Source organism: Sycon ciliatum, chromosome 8, assembly GCF_964019385.1.
Source record: "Sycon ciliatum chromosome 8, ocSycCili1.1, whole genome shotgun sequence".
Classification (NCBI taxonomy): Eukaryota; Metazoa; Porifera; class Calcarea; order Leucosolenida; family Sycettidae; genus Sycon; species Sycon ciliatum.
This window is the reverse complement of record NC_088650.1, coordinates 10,234,314-10,254,659: the sequence shown is the minus strand read 5'-3', so window position 1 is coordinate 10,254,659 and position 20,346 is coordinate 10,234,314. Positions and strand designations below refer to the sequence as shown.

The 20,346-nt window shown below is 49.0% G+C and overlaps 1 protein-coding gene and 1 long non-coding RNA gene across 2 annotated transcripts; one reads left to right on the top strand and one right to left on the bottom strand.

Annotated features, from left to right (window-relative positions):
• Positions 1 to 7,293: 7,293 nt before the first annotated feature.
• LOC135823338 (uncharacterized) lies at positions 7,294 to 12,524 on the top strand. The gene is made up of 3 exons (XR_010554670.1): positions 7,294 to 8,117; positions 8,889 to 9,043; positions 12,054 to 12,524. It is a non-coding gene; the product is annotated as an uncharacterized LOC135823338 (long non-coding RNA).
• A 714-nt stretch (positions 12,525 to 13,238) lies between these two features.
• LOC135823544 (uncharacterized) lies at positions 13,239 to 19,601 on the bottom strand. The gene has a single exon (XM_065336386.1). It carries the CDS (start codon positions 19,599 to 19,601, stop codon positions 13,239 to 13,241), a length of 6,363 nt encoding a protein of 2,120 aa, XP_065192458.1.
• Positions 19,602 to 20,346: the final 745 nt, after the last annotated feature.

The window sequence follows — 20,346 nt, the reverse complement described above, 5'->3', positions numbered from 1 at the left end:
ACACCATCCGTTAGTAGCACAAGTGCATCTTCAGTGGAGTGATCCTTCCTGAAGGCAAATTGGGTCGGTGGTAGAACATTGTGTTCATCGAGAAATGCCACAAGCTGCCGCTGCACGAGCTTCTCTAGCAGCTTTGAGGCAATCGGCAGCAGGGATACTGGACGATAGTTCCCAGGGGATGTTGGGTCTCCAGACTTGTACAGAGGCCGGACCAGGGCCTTCTTGAAGGCAGAAGGTACGAGGTGAATTGCTATTTCTGGACATTGGACATTTCTGGACATTTCGAGTAAAATAATTTTTCGTCGCGTGTAGAGTCAAGTCAATCAGGTTGATGAAGTGTTTTCTTGTTGTAGTTGAGAGCTGGGTTGTTGTAGTTTCTCCTCGTGTCGGTGCCTTGTTGATAGCCTTTTCTTGGGAGGCATTTCAACGAGTTTTGTGGTACTATGTCGCATGAGGATTTTGAATTTTGAGTAAAATAAGAAGTAATGGACGAATCGTTGGCTTCCCCATGTGCACTCCACTTCAGACGCTGTATAGTCTTGGACCTGTTGGCTGGAAGTGTGAAGAGGCCAACTGCAGTCCACCAATAGAAAAAATAACAAAAATGGTGCAGTATAGGATGCCTATTGACGCTATTTTACTTTCATGTCCAGAATTCCATACACTGAAATTTAGGCCAAAAAATTGGCCTGTCGAAAACAACCTGCTATAAAGTCTCTGGGATCACAGCATGAGCAATTGTCACATGTTTGGTAAGATGAAGGATTAGGCCATACAATAGATACAAAAAGATATGAAAAATGTAAAACACACAGCCAGTGGGCCTCTATTTTATTTTCATGTCCAGAAATTGCTATTCACCTCGTACAATGCCGGTTTCAAGAGACTCATTGAAGATCCGTGCGAGGGATGGCGTGAGGATATCACTGCAGGATTTGAGAAGCAGCCCAGGTATTCCATCACTGCCAGTTGCCTTCACCGGAATTATCGCTTGCAGAAGCTTATTCACAGCAGCATAAGATGCTGGTCCCAGACAGCTGAGTGAGTGTTCAGCTGGGGGGTCCATTCGGTAATGGCAAGTGGGCTGGCCGATCAGGGTCAGTTACAATGTTGCTAAATGCCACGCTGACCTTGTTCACATCACATGCAGGGTCTTGCTTGCTTCCTCCTCTGCCAGTGATGGAGTTTAACAGGGACCACATCTTCCTTGGATTGCGATTGTTGACAATACATTCATCACTGAAGTACTGGTTTTTCCTCCGTCTGACAAGGTTTGCTGCCGCCGTTCGAGCACGTTTGTACTGGTGGAATAATGCTATGTTAGCCCGGTCTCGCAGCCATCTTCGGTGCAGCCTGTTCTTTGCCATCATTAGCTGGTAAGTGTCTCTGTTAAGCCATGGCCTTCTTCTGGAACGCTTCTCAACTGGGGTCATCGGGGCATGATGGTCCAGTACACGCATTATGCTAGCGTGCCAAGTGGACCACATATCGTCGACGCTCGCATGTGGAGGAAAAATGTGAAGGTCTGCTGCAAGCAGGTCAGCGCGGAGAGCTGCTATATCCACTCTGTGCAGCTGCCTAGTGAGGAGGGAACTCGCTGGCTGGCTTACTTCAGTAGCACAGCTGAGTGAAGCACTCACAGCAAAGTGATCGCTGATGTCACATGGTACGATGTTCCAGGATGTTAAGCTGGCATGGTTGACCAAGACTAGATCTAGTATGGTTCCACGCACACATTGGGGCAGAACACGAGTTGGTGCTGTCACGACGTTCTGCAGTCCATAGCTTCCACACATGTCATGCATGTGGCGCAATTGTGGGCCAGGAGAAACTGGGTCAGCATTTACATTGAAGTCCCCCATCATAGTGACCGATCCGGTGTTGTTGGTGGCTGCCTGTAAGACAGTCTCTAGTCTGGGCCAGAACGCAACTGTTTCACTTGGCGGCCGGTACACACACCCTAAGAGATGAGGCGCCCGGGCACCTTTAAGCTCGATCCAGGTGCACTCTACATCATCTGCCGTCAAATCCGGGCGAGGCTTCACGGGGAGGGTCGACCTGAAGTAGATACATGTTCCACCTCCTCTTCCACCGGCACGGTCCTGACGGGCAATACTGAAGTTTGGGATCCGGATTTCTCCATCAGACACTGTGCCATCAAGCCATGTTTCAGCAACACCGACTATGTCCCAGCACTGGTCCGCGATCAGCTGCTCCAGGGCGTCGACTTTGTGCCGAAGGCTACAAATGTTGATAAAGCCAAAGCGTACCCAGGAATTTGCTGGGGCGCCTTGATGGGACCGTGGTGTAAATGGTATGGCATTAGGGTTGAGATGTCTAGTGAAAAGACCCGGAATAGATGGGGCGGCATTAGGATTAGGTTCGAGTCCTGTTGGAGAATTAGGGTCACGCAGTGCTGCCATCATTCTTTATCACTGGTCGGATCTGTGGTGGAATGTTTACCATTGCTGCTGCCAAGATTGTCTTGTGATGCTGCATTCTGATGTTGGTCACTGTCTTTAAACTGCCATGGTCTGGCGTACAGAGGTCTTGGCCAGAAGTTTGGGGATACAACAAGCAAGAGGGCACTTGCTTCAACCATTAGTCGTGCTGACACCTTTCCATTTTCTGCTCTGTGCATGCTGCAGTCATGCACAGTGGTCTCTGCTCCAGCCTTGGCTGACCTTTGTTTCACGAAAGCTGCTAGACTCTCCTCAGTGCAGGACTCGCTCAGATTCCCAACGTACAACATGGCTTTCTTTGGCCTGGGTGGCTCCGCTGACACTAACTGCCAACTGTCATCTGCAATGACATCCAGGATGGCTTTACTTCTTCCGTTATTGCGCTTGGCCTGCTGGAGCTTGGAGCCTTTACCTGCTGCAGGGTGTGTAGCTTCCTGATCACTGCTTTCAGTGTCGTCAGTGTCACTGACGCTGTCACAGACGCTACGGTGTGCAGTTGTAGTACTCATACAGTTACTGGGGTCATTGGTGCCCGTAGCTGCACGGACAGCTTTCCTGGCTGAGCGTCTACGGGATGTCTTGCTCGTACGCTGGCACTGGGCCTGGGGAGAGACACTCGCCGAAACAATGGCGGTTTCTTTCAGTGAAACAACATCCTCACTGAGTGCATTCACTTGCTTCGTCAACAGGTCGATCTTGTTCAGCAGGCGTGTCTCCCGGTCGGCCGACTGTGACACGAGGGAGGACAGTGTTGTGACTAGTTCTACGACAGAAGTCTCAATTCCTGGGAGGGAACTCAACAGTTTGATCTCCGACTCGGTCATCCCGCGAATGGCGGTTTTTCCAGATCGGGACATCTCGGCCCACTAAATGCTACTGCTAGGCTGCTACCTAATGAACTATCTATTACTAATTAACTATCCAGTACCTACCCTTCTCCAGACCGGCCTACTGCCGGCTGGCTACTGCAAAACCTGCGAAAACTGCGGAGCTCAAAAAAGATATGTGGCTTGATTATTGTAGTTGACGTTGATTTGAAACCAGCTTCCGTTCGCGGAGCTAAAACTCGCGACACAAGAACAAAATCAAAAATTGGAAGCTGTACGCCCATGGCGAATTTCAAGAGCAAAAGAATGAGCTATTGATTGTGGAAATCGGCCGAACGATGCCTGCAGGAGACTTTCTAATGCAGCACAAGAAGGCTGCTGGCCACAAGTGTTCTCGAGGGCGACCAAAAAAGTCATAATGCTCTTCTTCTCAATTAGACCATATAAATACTGCAAACTTGCCTGCTTGGGTTCATATTATTGACAAAAAAAGGAAAAAAATGAGCATCCAAAAATATTGATTCCATGATCTAGATGTGCATGTGCGTCGTCTGGGGGGAGGGGGGGGGGGTCAAGGGAGAGAAGCACCAATATCGTCTCTAAAAAAACATCGATATTTACGGACGGCCCCTAAGGGTAATATTGTTATAGGGGTACAGTAACTGGTTCATTTCATACACATACGTCATAATACATGGATTTTGTTCATTTTTTACGCTCTTCATAGCATCAAAAACTATCGTACATGCACATTATGTACATAGCAAGGTGCCCACTGGTGCCCCCATTGCATTTCGTCATGTCCAAGCGACTTATCAAGTGAAGCTTGCCCTACCTGGATAGTGAGCTCTATAATCCCTGCTAGATATTGTTATAAAATGGAAAATGTCGATTGGTCAGCCCATTTTATTATCGTTATAGGGGTAATATCGTTATAGCAATATTGTCACACACAAGCGGAAAAACCGTCAGAGATCAAATTCCATTACACAGTGTTTCACCGTTGAAGCAACGGATCATCAGATGGATGATCAAACAAAGTATGATACACTGGTTATATACTCAAAAGGTGTGAACTCCGTCACTATGGAGTGTGAAGATTTATCATTATGTAGCAATATTGTTATATAGAGGTAAGGCATTGTATACACAAGTCAATGGAGTGATTTGGTTTGGCAGAAAAATATCGTTATAGAGGTTATCGTTATAAGGGTAGGTCGACTGTAGCTTGTTGTTATGCACGTGAGTGATGACGGGTGTGTTATGACAAAAGCCTTTTTGCAAATTTTGGCCATTTGCGCTAAAAAAACAAGGACAAAAAAAAACAAAACAAGAAACAACAAGAGCACCTCGATCTCGCCTTCATAATGTAGATCTACCAGCTAGCGCTAGCGTGTTGTTATGCTAAGGTCAGAAAGGACTTAGTGGCACTCGCTGGTTTATATCATCAGTTGAAGAATATTCCTTATCCTGGCGTCGATCGCTGAGAAGGTGCACTATTGGCTACTGACGTAATAATAGTTTGTTACATTCACAACAGTGTTGCTGTGGTAATCTGCGCAGTGCTGAACATCTCTATTCACTGTGCAACTGTATCATACCGCTATCAAAACTTACTGGGGTAAGAGAATTATGTATGTACAAAAAGGAAGATGAATGTTGAAGAAACAATAGTTGACTGGCGGGCTGAGTGCGTTCGAGCAATTGTTTTCCGGATTTCAATGATTGTGGCAATGTGTTGTGTATCGGACATGCATAATCTGATCATCCTATCCGACTTTTCGGCCGAGGAAAAAATCGAGAAGTAGTTTGACAACTCCTAAAACTAGTAGAGAACGAGTACGTGTACATGTTGGTGACTCGTTTACCCATCCTTAGTTAGGCCAAATAATAATTGCCAGGGAATTTCGATGTGGTTGGCTGAAGTTTGTTTTCGAGTCAAACAACACGTGTACATGTAGTTATATACTGACTGAAGTGATCTTTTGCATTCAAGTTACTGAAAAACCCCGAAAGCGGTTTTACGAATCACGTCCTTCGTGACTGATATGGTTGAGGCAGTAAGTGTTGGTGACTGAAATCTGGTCCATGTAAGTCAGCTAGTACTGGACACTGTGCAGCTGTAGACTTTCCAACATTGGGTTGTGCACCGCTGTATGGCCGGAAATGTATTATTCTTGATCCCGGATTTCATCCGATGTCTAGCACTGCGGCTGTAGATATTGTGAACAGTTGCATGTAGTATCTGATCTGTTGTATGTGTGTGTGTGTGTGTGTATGTGTGTGTGTGTGTGTATGTGTGTGTGTGTGTGTGTGTGTGTGTGTGTATTTTGCCGCACTGTGTGTTATTCTCTACAGACCGGCAGTACGTAATCTTCTGACAAATTCTCAGTAATCCACACCATATACTGTACGCTACACACACAACAGAGGCGAAAGGCTGTGTTAGCTGTAACTTAAAGTTTCACGCATCGAGCGATCATCAGACAGCAGCATTCACTATCGAATTCTCTACGAGCAGGCCTAGATATTTGATGCTAGTGTGGAAGTTAGTGCATATGTGCGAAGTGAAGACGTGGCATTGGGACAATGGTATTGAGTTGTTTTGTGAGAGTTAACGGATAAAGGTGAGAATAGAGGCGATAACAGGGCAGTGTTACCGAGTCATTAAAGGCGATAGCTATACGCTATACAACCGTGTACTACTGAATATACAACATCACCAGGAGAACATGTTTTCTTCAAAGTTACATGGCAATCTCAAGACTGTCAGTAAGTTTGTTCAGCGTGGTTATGCTGTGAGTGTACAGAGCCGGTTAGTCCAGTCAACCAGCAGATCAAGGTTATGTGTTACTAGCAAGGTGACTCAGACATCAGCACAGTCCAGACAGTCAGTTAGGTGGAGATCAGATCAGTCTGGTCATCAAGTCACTACGGTACATGATGCTGTTAATGCTATTGAGTCCATCTTTCATAGCATAAGGAAGAAACGCACATTTCAACCCGCCAGTGAACTGATATCACAATGTTCTCTCATCCAACGTCATATCACTGCACTACGGAGTTCAAACAAGATCACGAACATCCTTGAGGCATGTGCTCTTGTAAATGAGGAGAACACTGATGTGAAAAAGCTTACAGAGTCTTTACTTAATCAGCTAGCCAGCCTACCTACTGAACTCTGGCAAGAAGGCAAGAACCAACACACGCTGTTATGGGCAGTGTACTGGGCCGCAAAGTGCCGATGTTCAACTCCAGGATTCACGAAGTTACTACAACAGCAGCTTGATGTCATATGCATTGAGGAATGTAGAGATGTTGCTAATTGTGCGCATGCATCGGTTATGTTGAATATGCCTGATCGTCACCTGGCCCAACACTTGATGAATCGCTACATTACCATCCAGAGTACAGGTGATCCAAAGCATCGTCATACTCAAGTACTCTCACTACTTCTCTACTGTACACTGTGTGGTGTAGAGTGCAGTGCCTTGCTGAAGCTGATCAGTGTTAATCATCTGACACAGAGTAAGTCTATTCTGGAATAAGACCTTTGGAATAGAGACGTGTGTCTGTTGGTTGTGGAATTTCTGCTCACACAGAGTTAAAAGTGACATTCATACCACAAACCTTTGTAGTAATTGTCCTTGGTATCTCAGAGTTGAAACCAATTGTTGTTTTAAACAAGAACAGAAACAATCTCAGTCTGTGGCGTTTACTACACAGTCTTCTGCTGATGCCGGCTCACTTTCACATACATGTACATATGATGATGATGTATGTTATAAACTGATGGGTTTCTGATAAAGTCATGATGGCAGGATTATAGGTATGATATTGAGTCATGCAGATGGATAGTCTGGAGCCATTCCAAACTTGTCTTACTATTTTCTCAATCAGTTACCTTCTAGTTACATTGGTTGGGCGTCCTGCAGCTTCATAATACTTGAAGTACTATGGGAAGTTTTGAGCACACATGCAAGTTTATTCCTTGGCCGAATCACACCTCAGTCCACTGTATCAGTTTCGACATTTCAACAAATTGCTATCACCAGAATGCAGTACAATGTGCAATATGCAATATGCATCCTGATGATGTTTGGAAATAGGACAGACAGTATGGACTTGTGTGTACTTCAAGAAGTATGTGCACCAAATTCGTAACTCACATACCAACAAAAATTCATCCAGTGTTGTTCCCCTGACTGTGTCTGTTTTATAGGAAGTAGGCTGTTGGCGTGGAAATGACAAATGGATCACTTTCAGATGTCAACGATTTTGATTTTTTCATTTTCACAATGTCATCCGAAAATGTATGTGTTGGTCTATGTCCATACCACTGTGTGTTTCTCTCAATTCTCTCTGCCCTGACTTCTGTGCAGAATGCAACCCTCGCCTTGTGCAACTACTATATTTGCACAGCACCCTCCCTGTCACTAACAACCAGCGGCTACAGATATTGGAAAGATGTTTAGTGCGGTTCCAGAAGGATGTGACAAGTCGGCATTCAGGTCGAATGTATGATATGCTGTCATACTTCATTGGCCCAAAGTACACCACTGGCATATCTCTGGTTGATGGTGTGGAAGTTCAGGCATTCTGCATATTCAACCAAGACCATGAACCAGTGAAGACTGAAGCGTATCCAGCTGATGTATACAACGGTGTATCAGTCGATATGACTGCAGCTAGGCGTCATGGTTTCAGTGTTGTGGCATGTCGGGGTGTGAGTGACACACGGTTACTACGTCATCCTATACGTACACCTAACGGATATAACACTCTTGAGGCATCGGTACTCAAATCTCAAGGATGTTACATTATTCCGGTGAGTTCTTGTGCTGGTGTTTTTGCCTTTGATGATGCCTGTCTTGATTCTACAGTGCAGGTTGGAAAAAGGAGCTTGCACTTAATGAGAGGTTTGAGTGGCTTGACTGCATTCTGTTGCCCAAGTCTCGTAGTACGACTCAATCTTACCCTGCTGACAAATCACAAGACTGTAGGCACGGAGATGACCAATCGCATTGCACCTAGCAGGGCCTAGATGCGGCGATCAAAGCATGCTACAAGAAGTAGAACTCCATATTTAGTGGAGCGGGCTTTGATTTTCCCATCAAAGCCTGCCCAGGCGGGCTTTGGTTTTACGATCAAAGCCCGCTCCACTAGAGCTTTGATCTACTGAACAAGCTCGCTTTTTTTACACGACTCGGTCTGGAGAAGGTTGAGTCGTGCTTTCAAGCGCCATCGGAAGATCAAAGTGCGTGTTCATGTCAGAAATCCAATCAAACCAGTCATGTTCATATTCTATGAGCCAATCACAGCCCTTCGCGAAGTATTTACAAGTTCGATATGAGTTTCAAGCGTGGGTGCATGTGAGAAATGTAATCAAAACACTCGTAGTCGTGTTCGATCAGCCTACATCACAGCCCCTCGCGCTTCGGGCGGCGGGCTGTGATTAGGCAATCTCACACTCGTACTCTTGCTTGATTCCATACTTCTGGAGACTGTGTTCAGTGACAGATTGACTATCGGGACTTTCATCTCCACTGGATGAGCGTACATTTTTGACGTGCTTCACTATTTCTTTCTGCATTGATAGATGGTACTCAAACATGGCGCTCGGCACTCTCAGAAAAGCAGCCACACTATCCCGGATTTGCTGATCAATTATCCGTACCACATCACCGTGTTCAAAGACCTGTTACCCGCCAAGCAGTGATGGACATACACACTGATGTCATAGTCTACAAGATGGTAAGTTACAGAGTGTTAGATGGTTTAACTTTTTTTATTTTTTTATTTTATTTTTATTTTTTACAAAATACACAACTCACCGGCAGGTACATGGGGCTAGCATGGGGTGAGATGGTGCTGGTGGTGCTTGCCATGCTCAACCGACCAGAGGTCTCGGCATCTTCACATGGCAGGCGCACCAAATTCGGGAGGGGAGCATAAGCACGAGGGGAAAAAGCACGGGAGAAAATGGAAGATTTAGAACGAAGGAGAGGATCTAACTTTGGAACACAGCAGAAAATAGCAAATAATCAAACAGATAATAGGAGTGAATGAAGAGTGTCAAATGAAGGGTGCAATGGGGTAGCAATGGAGATTGGCTACTCAGGATTGGCCCCCATTAGGCTTGGGGTGGGAGAAGCAGGGGCATAATCCTGGAGGACGCTAGAGGCGGTCGGTTGCCCAGTCCCAGTCAGACTGCCTCAGGTGGTCATAGACCTTCTTCTGGAAGGTCTGCATTGACTTCTGGGAGGGGCGAGCACTGAGGATAGAGGCTGGGAGGCAATTCCAGGTGTCAATCATACAGTGGGGGAAGGACATTGTTCCGAGACTGAGGTGGGACAGTCTTGGTCAGCTGGAACGGATGGTGGCTCGCAATTGTGCGCACGCTGGCTCAGGTGCGGGCCCGGGCTGGAGGGGGTAGGAGGGCTGTGATCATGGCAGGGCCAGTCAGATAGTGGAGCTTGAACAGGTAGCAGAGGGCAGCAACAGAGCGTCGGATGTCCAGGCTGGGCAATCTGCCACGGTGTAGTTTTATTCTTTCAACCTCATTGGTTGCAATGTCTATAACTGAAAGCAGAACACTAATATAGTGTAGTGGATTTTACTTCTTTGATGGGAGTGAGGTACCGTAGTGACGCGCATATAAGAGCATGTGCCTATACCCGGGCATAAGCGCACCCTCACAAATAAGCGCATGGGCTTATAAGTGAATCTAAATGCAGTCCATCCCGCGACAAACAGACACCACAAAAATACCATGTTCACATAGTTCAATGTGCATTGCGGTATTGCACTATGTGCATAATTATGCAAGGTACCGGTACACTAGCAACTCAAGCGCATGCGCCTATGTGTGAGACAAAATGACCCGCCAAAAATAGCAAATAACGCAACAACTCACTCATAAGCGCATGGGTCTTTATGTGCGTCACTACGGTATGCGAGTTGTTGGGGCGCATTCTCTCGATCTAACCGAACTAGAAAAACACATCAGCAAGGAGTCGATCTGGCTATATCTTGGTGGTGAATTAGCTATGCTGATGAATACAACGGGTAGTGAGACTGGTTAGATGGCCTGTGGAAGACTATAATCCAGGAATTCCAGTGTCATGGGTTTAAGATTTTGCGTACTACGCTCTACCCATTCCGGGCATTTGAGCATTAAGGCGCACTGCCTCTGTGTCATTGGTTGAAGATTACGATCAATGTTAACCTAGAAGTAGTGAACTTCCTCGTTATCACACAAGCAAACCTGTAAACGGTCAATACAAATCATACCGAAACCGGGCGCCACAACGCTATTGTCGTCCGGAAATGGTACTACAGTGCAGTGGCGCAACCTGCACAGTCTGAGCGCGGTCCGCTAGCAGGGGAGAACCCCGTGCGCAGGGTAACGCCAAATGGGACCTCAAAAAGATGACAAGGACAACACTATACCTGAATACCCAGTCTAACCATCCGCCGGTGATAATACAAGATCTCCTCAAGTCTATCAGTAGAGGAATATCCGATATCTTGGCTGACCATGATGTGTTCCAGGAGGCTGTACCACCATAAAGGAGTGTGCTGATTAGCAGTAGGTATTGTAAACCCCTAGAGTTGTGTAGTGGGCTATCTATTGAGAATATTGTTGACAAATTCCTTTCTGATAGGTTCCTCGTGACTGGTCTGGGGGCACAGTAGAAACTGTGATTGGTTCAGCCATGTTTGTTTGGTATTGCGACTTGTCACAGGGCATTAGTTTTTTTGTTGACGATCTGACTGGTTACAGGACCAGTGACTGTTCACAGTGCCTGTACTACTCAGAGGGCCTGGACTGGTCACAGGGCCTGGACTGGTCACAGGGCCTGGACTACTCACAGGGCCTGGACTACTCACAGGGTCTGGACTGGTCACATGGCCTGGACTGGCCACAGGGCCTGGAATGGTCACAGGGCCTGGACTGGTCATAGGGCATGGACTGTTCACAGGGCCTAGACTATTCACAGGCCTGGACTGGTCACAGGTCCTGGACTGGTCACGGAGTCCTACACAGAAAGTAGACTTAGATATGGAGAATAGGGCTTGAAAGTGCTACGTCACAGCATAGCAACAATTTCAAAAATTCAAAAACTGGATCCACTTGGATCCAGTTTTTGTATGGATCCAAGCACATTTCAAGCGGTCTTACCCACAGCACGGTGATGTAGCCAGTGAAACTGACTGATTTGGCTACTGGGGGCGGGGTTACAACTGGTGGCGAAATAAAAGTCACACCTGCATGCGACATGAGTGGGTTGCTATGCACCCACATACTTAGGCAATAGCAAAGTCACACCTTAGTGGATCCAAAATTAGAAATCTGATGTCAACTTACTACTCCCTGGCCGTTTTGACGTCATCACTTTCAAGCCCTATTGCACCATATCGCTTACGTAATCTTTGCCGTCTAGATTTTCTTTAAAACTGATATCACACTGACAGGTCTGATTGATACAGAGTAAGAGTATAGAAGTGAATCATCCATGACCAATCAAAACGTATATAAACGGAGAATTCTACTGTCCAGAACCCATCTACAGAGTCGCACATTCTGCTTTATGTACTCTTGCCATCGTAACAGTATGGAACTGATATACATGAACAAGTAGCCAGCCAGGTCGGGAAAGAAACTGGACAACCACCATGGAGAGTGGAGTGCGCTGTGTAATACTTTCCCGATCACAAAAATTGTATTTGCTGTTTGTGTGATTCTTCTGTGTTCTCTCAGATATCTCTGAACAGCAGTATACTCTGCAGAGTTGTGCCGTGAGGAAGTGTGTGATATCATGTGAGGCTGGAGTATGAGGTCCGATTTGTGATTACTAAGAAAGTTGTGGACATCTCTTTTTGTCTTGTGATTGAAGGTTTAATTTCTTTGATTCCTCGCCACTTTTTCTGCTGAGCTGATCACTGAGGAAGTTGGTGCTGCCCCTTGTTTAATTCCACTCCATTGGCTGAGTAACTGAGTACAGCCGATGTGAGAGGGTAGTGCTGCTAGTGCTAGTGAAGTATGCGTGTTGATTGTGTTTTTGAAATCCAGGCATTGTTGAGTTTGTGCGTGAATGTTTGCGTGTCTGTGCATTCAGTTCCCAATTCTTTTTTCCTTGTGCGTGCATATACAGTACAGTGTACTTTGATATTGTGAATCCTCCACATGACATTGTGTGTTTTCAGCTTCCATTGTCCATAGTATGCATAGTACAAGTAGCATCTGGAGTAGCCAGTGTTTGTTTTCTTTCTCTGGAAGACTGTATGCACTAAGAATATCAAACATAAGACACTGCTAAAACTGAGAAGAAACTTAGAATTGGATTCAACCACTGTTCACCATGAACTCTTTTCAAGACAAGGAGAAAGCAAAACAACAAAACCAAAGCTGCTAGAGCACTGCACGCGGAAAAACTCTGCACGTGAGATGCCGTGCAGCGGGAAAAAGGCCATACATCTGAAGCATACGTCTCGTGCACAGGAGCACAAGCCCGGGAAAAACAGGGTTGATGATCACATGATTTCACGCATGAGTGATACCATACATGACCTACAGAACTAGAGAATGATTGTGGTGAAAACAGACACATAAATCATACATTTCTCCCCTCTTTGCTCGAATAAGGCAGAACTATGGTTGACGGATGAGAGCAAGCTAACGTAAACAGAAGAGATCACACTACATGTATAGCATGGATTGAACGCTGCACCAAACTTGAGTGGAACGGCCAATGCCGGAGAATTGGACTGTCACCTAAGAACAATTTTGAATTTTAAGATGATGAGAAAAACAGCAGATAATGATCTCCAAGTCGGGTGCATGACCATATCAATGTTCCTTAAGAACATGTCACTTTGCTGTACAATACTGTTCGTTGCTGCTAGCAGTTCACACGGAGCGAAACTGTTCACTACTGCTAACAGTTCACTGCTCACTCTCGAGTGGAATCAGGACATTGATAGCACGTCGGTACACCCGCTTGCGGATCTTGACGTCCACTACGCGTACACAACCGTCCTCAGCCGGGTATACAGCAACCACTCGACCGAGTGGCCAGGTACTTCTAGGGGTGTGTGCGTCAACACAGATGACGACATCGCCCACCTTGATGTTGCGTTTCTTCTGCTGCCACTTCTGCCGGACGTTCAACGTTGGAACCACCTCCTTCACCAACCTTCGCCAGACGTCTTGAGTTAGGCGCTGTACAACTCTCCACCTGTCATGTGGATCAGGCTGTCCGTCAGGCTCCAGATGATCGATGGCGTGGTGGATATCGCGATGACCCACGAGGAAGTGCAGTGGCGTTAGCGGCTCTAGATCCTCGGCATCGTCACTGATACTCGTAAGAGGTCGGGCGTTCAGCATAGCCTCCGCATGAACGAATGCGGTCGCAAGCTCTTCATCACTGCACACTCCATTTTCGAGAACGGCGTACACTGCACGCTTCGCCAGCTTGATCATAGACTCGAACACACCTCCGTGATGTGGCGCGCTTGGTGGATTAAATCTCCAGTTGATCTTGTTTGACGCCATGTCTGCCGCAACATCTTCAGAGTGCTCCAGCTCTTCCACGGCGTCTCGCAGCTCTGCTTCAGTAGCGACGAAATTGGTGCCGTTGTCAGAGACGACATCCTTCGGTGTGCCTCGCCTCTTACAGAATCGGGAGAAACACATCAAGAACCCCTGCGCCGTCATGTCGTAAGCCATTTCCAAATGACACGCACGTGTCTCCAGACACGTAAATAGGCAGAGATAACGCTTGGCACGGCTTCGTCCACGGCCTTGCCTTGTCGAGAACGGCCCGGCGTAGTCCACGCCAACGCCAGAGAACACTCGTTCAGTGATAGCGACACGCTGCTCAGGAAGCTGTCCCATGAGTTGGGATGCTGGCCTGTTCCACCGTCGTCTGCAGCCGTTGCAACCGTGTCGATGCGACTTCACTGCCTGCTTCCCGCGGACGATCCAATAGCGTTGTCGGAGATTTGCGAGTAGATAGTTGACTCCGAATTCGTGATGACACTTCTCATCCTCCGATGCTATGACGAGTGAGGTGATCTGGTGCTTAGGTGGGAGAATCACGGGCCGGCGTGTGCATGCCGTAACCTTCGTGCTAGCATTATCGAGCCGTCCGCCGACTATCAGCACTGCAGGATGCTGACTTGTATCCAGTTCTGGATTCAGTGGCAGCAGCGGATCGCCATTCTCAAGTGGTTGGCCACGCTCAAGACGGCTGATGGTGCGCCCATAGGACTCGCGTTGAGAAACGGAGAGCCAGTACCTCGCTGAAAGTACCATCTCCTCAGCCGACAGCTCCGGTACTGGAACACAACTGCCGCTGCAGTCGCAACTCCCCTCTGTGCTGCTGGCTGGGAGAGGTTGCAGCAATCCATCTGATGTGGCAGGTGCACTGGTTTTGGTTGATCCAGCTGCCTGCTTGCAGTTGCGGAGGAAACGAAGGCACCAGCACGTCACGCGAAGAAGTCTCTTCCATGACGAGTACCTGGCTGGTGACAAGCGAGACTGTGCAGGCTCCGCTGCTGTTGTGACAAACGCAGATGCCAGGGCTCGCTTCGTCTCTCCACCGACGTATGATGGCACAGTGATCTCTCGAATTGGCCACTGATCGGGAGGCGACGACAGGAACTCCGGTCCGGACCACCAGACTTCATTGTCAGCTAGCTTCTCCGCTGTCAATCCACAACTTGGCAGGTCTGCGGGGTTGAGTCGGCCCGGGATATGACGCCATTGAGCTCCAGAGGTAGCGGCGTGAATCTCGGAGATTTTGTTCCCGATGTCGGTCTGAAACTTCCGGCTGTGAGATCTGACCCAATACAGCACGTTCATACTGTCCGTCCAGAATACATGGTCTCGGACTGGCAGGTTGAGTGCTTTCTCCACCTCGAGGCTCAGCTTCGTGCCGAGGACCGCTGCCTTCAGCTCCAACTTTGGGATGGAGAGCTTGCGGATTGGAGATGGTCTCGCCTTCGCCAGGGCTAGCGTCGTCTTCACCGTTCCGTCTGGATACTGGCACCGTATGTACGTAGCAGCAGCGTACGCTCCATCAGATGCGTCGGTGAACGTGTGCACTTGGATCTCAGCAGTGGAGGGGTCGAGAGTGGCCACCTTGAAACACCGGTCGACTTGGACTGCTGAGAGTGAGGGTAGCTCCGAGAACCATTGCGTCCAAGCCTTGGCATCATGCTCGTCCAGTTGATCGTCCCAGCCATACCCTTTGATGCATAGCTGCTGGAACATCATCCGCGAGCGAATCGTGAACGGGCAGATCTGTCCTCGCGGGTCGAATACTGTGGACATCTCCTTCAGGACTGTCCTCTTGGTCATCTGCTCAGCTGCGCAGCCGGAGAAGACGAAGAGGAACTTGTCGGACTCAGCATTCCAGGTGACACCTAGAGTCTTCGTGGATGGCAGCGTGCTGTGACTGTGATCACCCACCTCGGCAACAGCTCCTGGCGCACGATCCTCCTCTGGAACATCGGCCATTACTGCTGCAGAATTGGACAGCCACTTGCGGATGTTGAATCCACCATCATGGAGTAGTGACTTCACCTCGAGGCGCACACGCTTGGCTGTGTCATCATCAGCACACGAATGGAGTAGGTCATCTACGTAAGTGTCATCGTGGACCGCGGCCGATACGTCAGCTGAGTAGAGATGGCCAAACTTGTTGGAGGTCTCCTCGAGAGCTCTACCCGCCAGGTACGGTGACGCTTTTACACCAAAGACGATGCGGTTGAACTGGTACACCTTCGGCTCGTGCTGCGGGTCGTGCCGCCACAAGAAGCGGTGGTACTTGCGGTCTTGTTGACGTAGCTGGATCTGCAGAAACATCTCTGATATATCGCCGACCAGGGCCACCGGCTCCAGGCAGAAGCGAAGCAGGACGTGAACAATATTGTTCTGTGTCTTTCTGCCAGCATACATCTCCTCGTTCATAGACGTACCTCCCCAGTTGACGGACGCATCGAAGACGACTCTCACCTTGGTGGTCACGCGATCATTTCTCACGACTGGGAAGTGGGGAAGATACCATTGATCACTTCCGTCCTCTGCCGCTGTGGTGGGCTCAACTTCTTCGATGTAGTGCTTCGTCATGTAGGTTGACAGCACGTTCCGGTATGCCTCGTACACAGCCGGTCGTTTGGCGAGCGAGCGCTCCAACGACTGAAGCCGCTGCTCAGCCTGCTTTGCGTTGGACTCGAGGCTCGGAATCCCGCTCGTCGCACTCCACGGGATGCCCATCTCAAAACGCGATCCATCGTGTTGAATCGACTCGGTCACTAGCTGTTCTGCCCGTTGCTCATCAGGTGTTGAGTATGTCTCACCCATGCCGACCTTCTCCAACTCCCAGAAGCTGTTGACAAGTTCATCTAGTCTCAGGTCCTGCGTAGACCCGACGAGAGATGCACCAACACATGTCATCTCGGGCTGGTCATAGGAGTTGTCAGTTGCGCCGTAACACACCCACCCGAGTGGTGTCAACCGAGCTAGCGGGTCACCAGGCTTGCCATGCCGTTCCTCCAGGGACGTGTGAAGCTGTGCCGCATTGAGTCCAATGAGGATGTCCACCTGAGCATGCTGCTGGTGCCTTGGGAACCTGATGTCGCTCAGGTGCGTCCAGTTCTGTTTCTGCGCGTTCCAGTCGACAGGCTTGATGGCACCAGTCACTGTTGGAAGGACGAAGGCAGAGAATGCAGACTCTTCGTCGCCTCCCTGTCGGGTGATAGTAACCGCTACTCTCTCACGGTCACCTCGGATGGTCTTGCCACCTAGTACGGTAGTCGTCAGTGTTTCGACATCTCCGCTGTAACTCAGCTGCTTGGCCAGGTCTTCTCTGATGAAGCTGACGGATGATGCCGAATCTAGCAGTGCGGTAGCCTCGACGACGTGAGGACCATTCTTCACTGTCACCGGCACTGTCATGAACGATACGTGCTGAGACTGGGAGAGACTGTCACTCGCGAAGCAGCTGGCTCCGACATTGACGGCAGCAGACGAATGTGCACCCGCTTTGTCACCTTCGGCGGTTTGTGCCTTAACTACCGGCGCCTGTTCGCTGGGCTTTCTCTCCGAGTGTAACATTCTGTGGTGCTTCCGCCCACACATGTCGCAGGGCTTGTTGCGACACTCTGCCGATCGATGCTTAGCCGGTCTCAGGCAACAGATGCAGATGTTGAGGGGCTTCACGAAGCTCCAGCGTTCAGCAACTGACATCTTCGCGAACTCATGGCAGTCTGCAAGTTGATGCTGCTTACCGCACTTGATGCAGCTCTTCGGAGTACCGGCTGACTTCCGCTCGCTGCTCTCGGCGGCTGTTGTCAGGGTGTAGTGTTGACGGCGCTCTGACAATTTGGTCCTCTGACTGCCACAAGCGGATTGTCTTTCTGCAGCAGCCTGGCGCTTGTCCGAACTGCTGCTGGATGACACTGCTTGGCTCTTGTAGCTGTTGCGCTGGCGCTCGTCCACCTTCCGCATCATGTGCACGACGTGAAGCAGCCAGTCCGCGAATGATTGTACATCGCATTTCTGGTCATCATACTTCTCAAAGTACTTGAGCAGCATTGACGACGGGACTTTCTCCGTTGCAGCGAGATAGAGCTCTCGGCCAGGGGTTATACCACATGAGCTCATGTTCACCAGGACACTCCGCAGCTTCAATGCGAACTTCTTTATCTTCTCAGTGTCCTTCATGGTAGTGATCTTCGGCCACGTAATGATTTCCTGCTCGTGCCGCTCGATCTGACGATCCTCACCACCATACCAGGCCTCGATCTCCTGCATGGCTGCCTGATAGGCCCCCGGCCCGTCCATGACGTCTTCTATCAGCTCCTCAGCACAGCCACCCGCGAGAGCCTCCCTCAGGCGTGCCATCTTGTAGTATTCTGTGACATTCGGATCTGCGCCGACCAGTCCCATGAATTTCTGCCGCCATCTCACGTAATTGTCTTCATTGCCATCAAACATGGGCAGCTTCAGTGCCTTGAGGTGGCCACTCGGGCGGTAGGCCGGCGTCACTGTCGGGGCACCCTGATGCTGTCCGATTTGGTGGGCTGGCACTGCTTGTGCTTGGCTACTCGGGTACTGGGGTGCTGCTGTTGAAACCATGTACTGTGGTACAGGCATAGGCTGATATGGATACGCCGGTGTGCTGGTGTATGTCAGGCCGGGTCTGACCTCACGCGAGATTGTCGGCTGACTACTGGTAGCTGCTCCGTGCACCGTCACGCTGGGCTTCGGCACAAACGGAGGGGCGGCTGCTGTAAGTGCTGTCATTGGTGCGAACGCCTGGCTCACGAAGCCAGAGCGTTGAGTTGGCGCTGCACTGGATGCGGCTACGGCGCGCTGTGCGCTGAGACCGTCCACACCATGCGGCCTAGTTGCTGATGCTCCACTGGTGGTGCTACTGCCTACTGCACTGATAGTAGCAGGTGGTGACGGAACAGCAGCATCCACTGCTGGCACTGGTCTGCTGCTCACTGGGTGTGCTGGTGTCCTTACTGCCCTTGACAGGGTAGTTGTTGGCTGTAGTCTGCCTGGATTCCTGACAACAAACTGCTGTGTGGATCTGCTGACATGTTGTTGCTGCTGCTGCTGGTCCCCTGCCAGTTCTGAGTTCGACTTTCTGTTCCTTAGTTCTCTAACATACCACAGAGGCAGTTTTCTGCTGTAGTCGGAGCTGCAACTATCCACCTCTGTTTCGTCGTCATCAGCATCTGAACTTGCTGAACCAGTAACACTGGGTGGCACTATTGGCGATTGCCCAAGCACCATCTCCACCGGGTTTGCCTCAACATCACCCGACGCATACGCTGCGTCTGTAACTGTGGCTGTCGGTTCGACCAGTCCATCAGCTGACTGTGGTGTAGACCCACGTCCTGTGCCGACCACTGGTCGGTCCAAATCGGAAGGTGAGTAGACACTTCTATCTTCGCTGCTGTTCTCACTGTAAGCAGATGCGGAAGAGCGGCGACGAAACTCAGACTTCGCCCTCTCCACCGTGCTTGCCTTCTTCATTAGATCGAGTTGGATGGCGATCGACTCTTGTCGCAACTTCGCCACTTCTGCTTCCTTGTCCAACTCCGCCTGTAGTCTCTCGACTTCCTTGGCTATTCTTCTTTCGGATGCACTAGTCCTTACACCTCTCTCATCATGTCTTCGCTGTGTTAGGTTTCCGACGTCTGCGTCGGAGGAAATAAATCGCTTGGGCAGCTTGCCCTTCGTTGATCTTGAACTGACTCGCTGTCCAGGTATGGCACTCTGCTCGTCCATCCTGAAGATCCGGCTCGAAGGACCAGTATGTTTGTTTTCTTTCTCTGGAAGACTGTATGCACTAAGAATATCAAACATAAGACACTGCTAAAACTGAGAAGAAACTTAGAATTGGATTCAACCACTGTTCACCATGAACTCTTTTCAAGACAAGGAGAAAGCAAAACAACAAAACCAAAGCTGCTAGAGCACTGCACGCGGAAAAACTCTGCACGTGAGATGCCGTGCAGCGGGAAAAAGGCCATACATCTGAAGCATACGTCTCGTGCACAGGAGCACAAGCCCGGGAAAAACAGGGTTGATGATCACATGATTTCACGCATGAGTGATACCATACATGACCTACAGAACTAGAGAATGATTGTGGTGAAAACAGACACATAAATCATACAGCCAGGATCCATGTTTTTGACTGAGCTACATATTTAAACTTAAAAAGGTAGTAGCGTCTGCCGTGATCTGTGTTTGTGTGTGTGTTTGGGGGGGGGGGGGGTTCTGTAAGGCGGCACGGCACGACCATGTGAGATCGGATTATGACCAACCATGTGTGTTGTAGCCCGGAAATGTGGCTTGTTCGTATGAGGATATGGAACTAACATAGACCGATCCTAGCAATGGTCCTGACCTGGCTCTCTTGTTTCGCATCAACAAGTCACTACAATCTACATGTGCATGTCATGTAGTGTACGGATGTCCAGGATATCACTGCTGCTCGGTTCTGAATAATTTTTCTTTCTTTGATCTC

Bases quoted from the DNA above. Each gene is read 5' to 3' on its own strand.
- LOC135823544 (XM_065336386.1), bottom strand. From the start codon at position 19,601: ATGGACGAGCAGAGTGCCATACCTGGACAGCGAGTCAGTTCAAGATCA.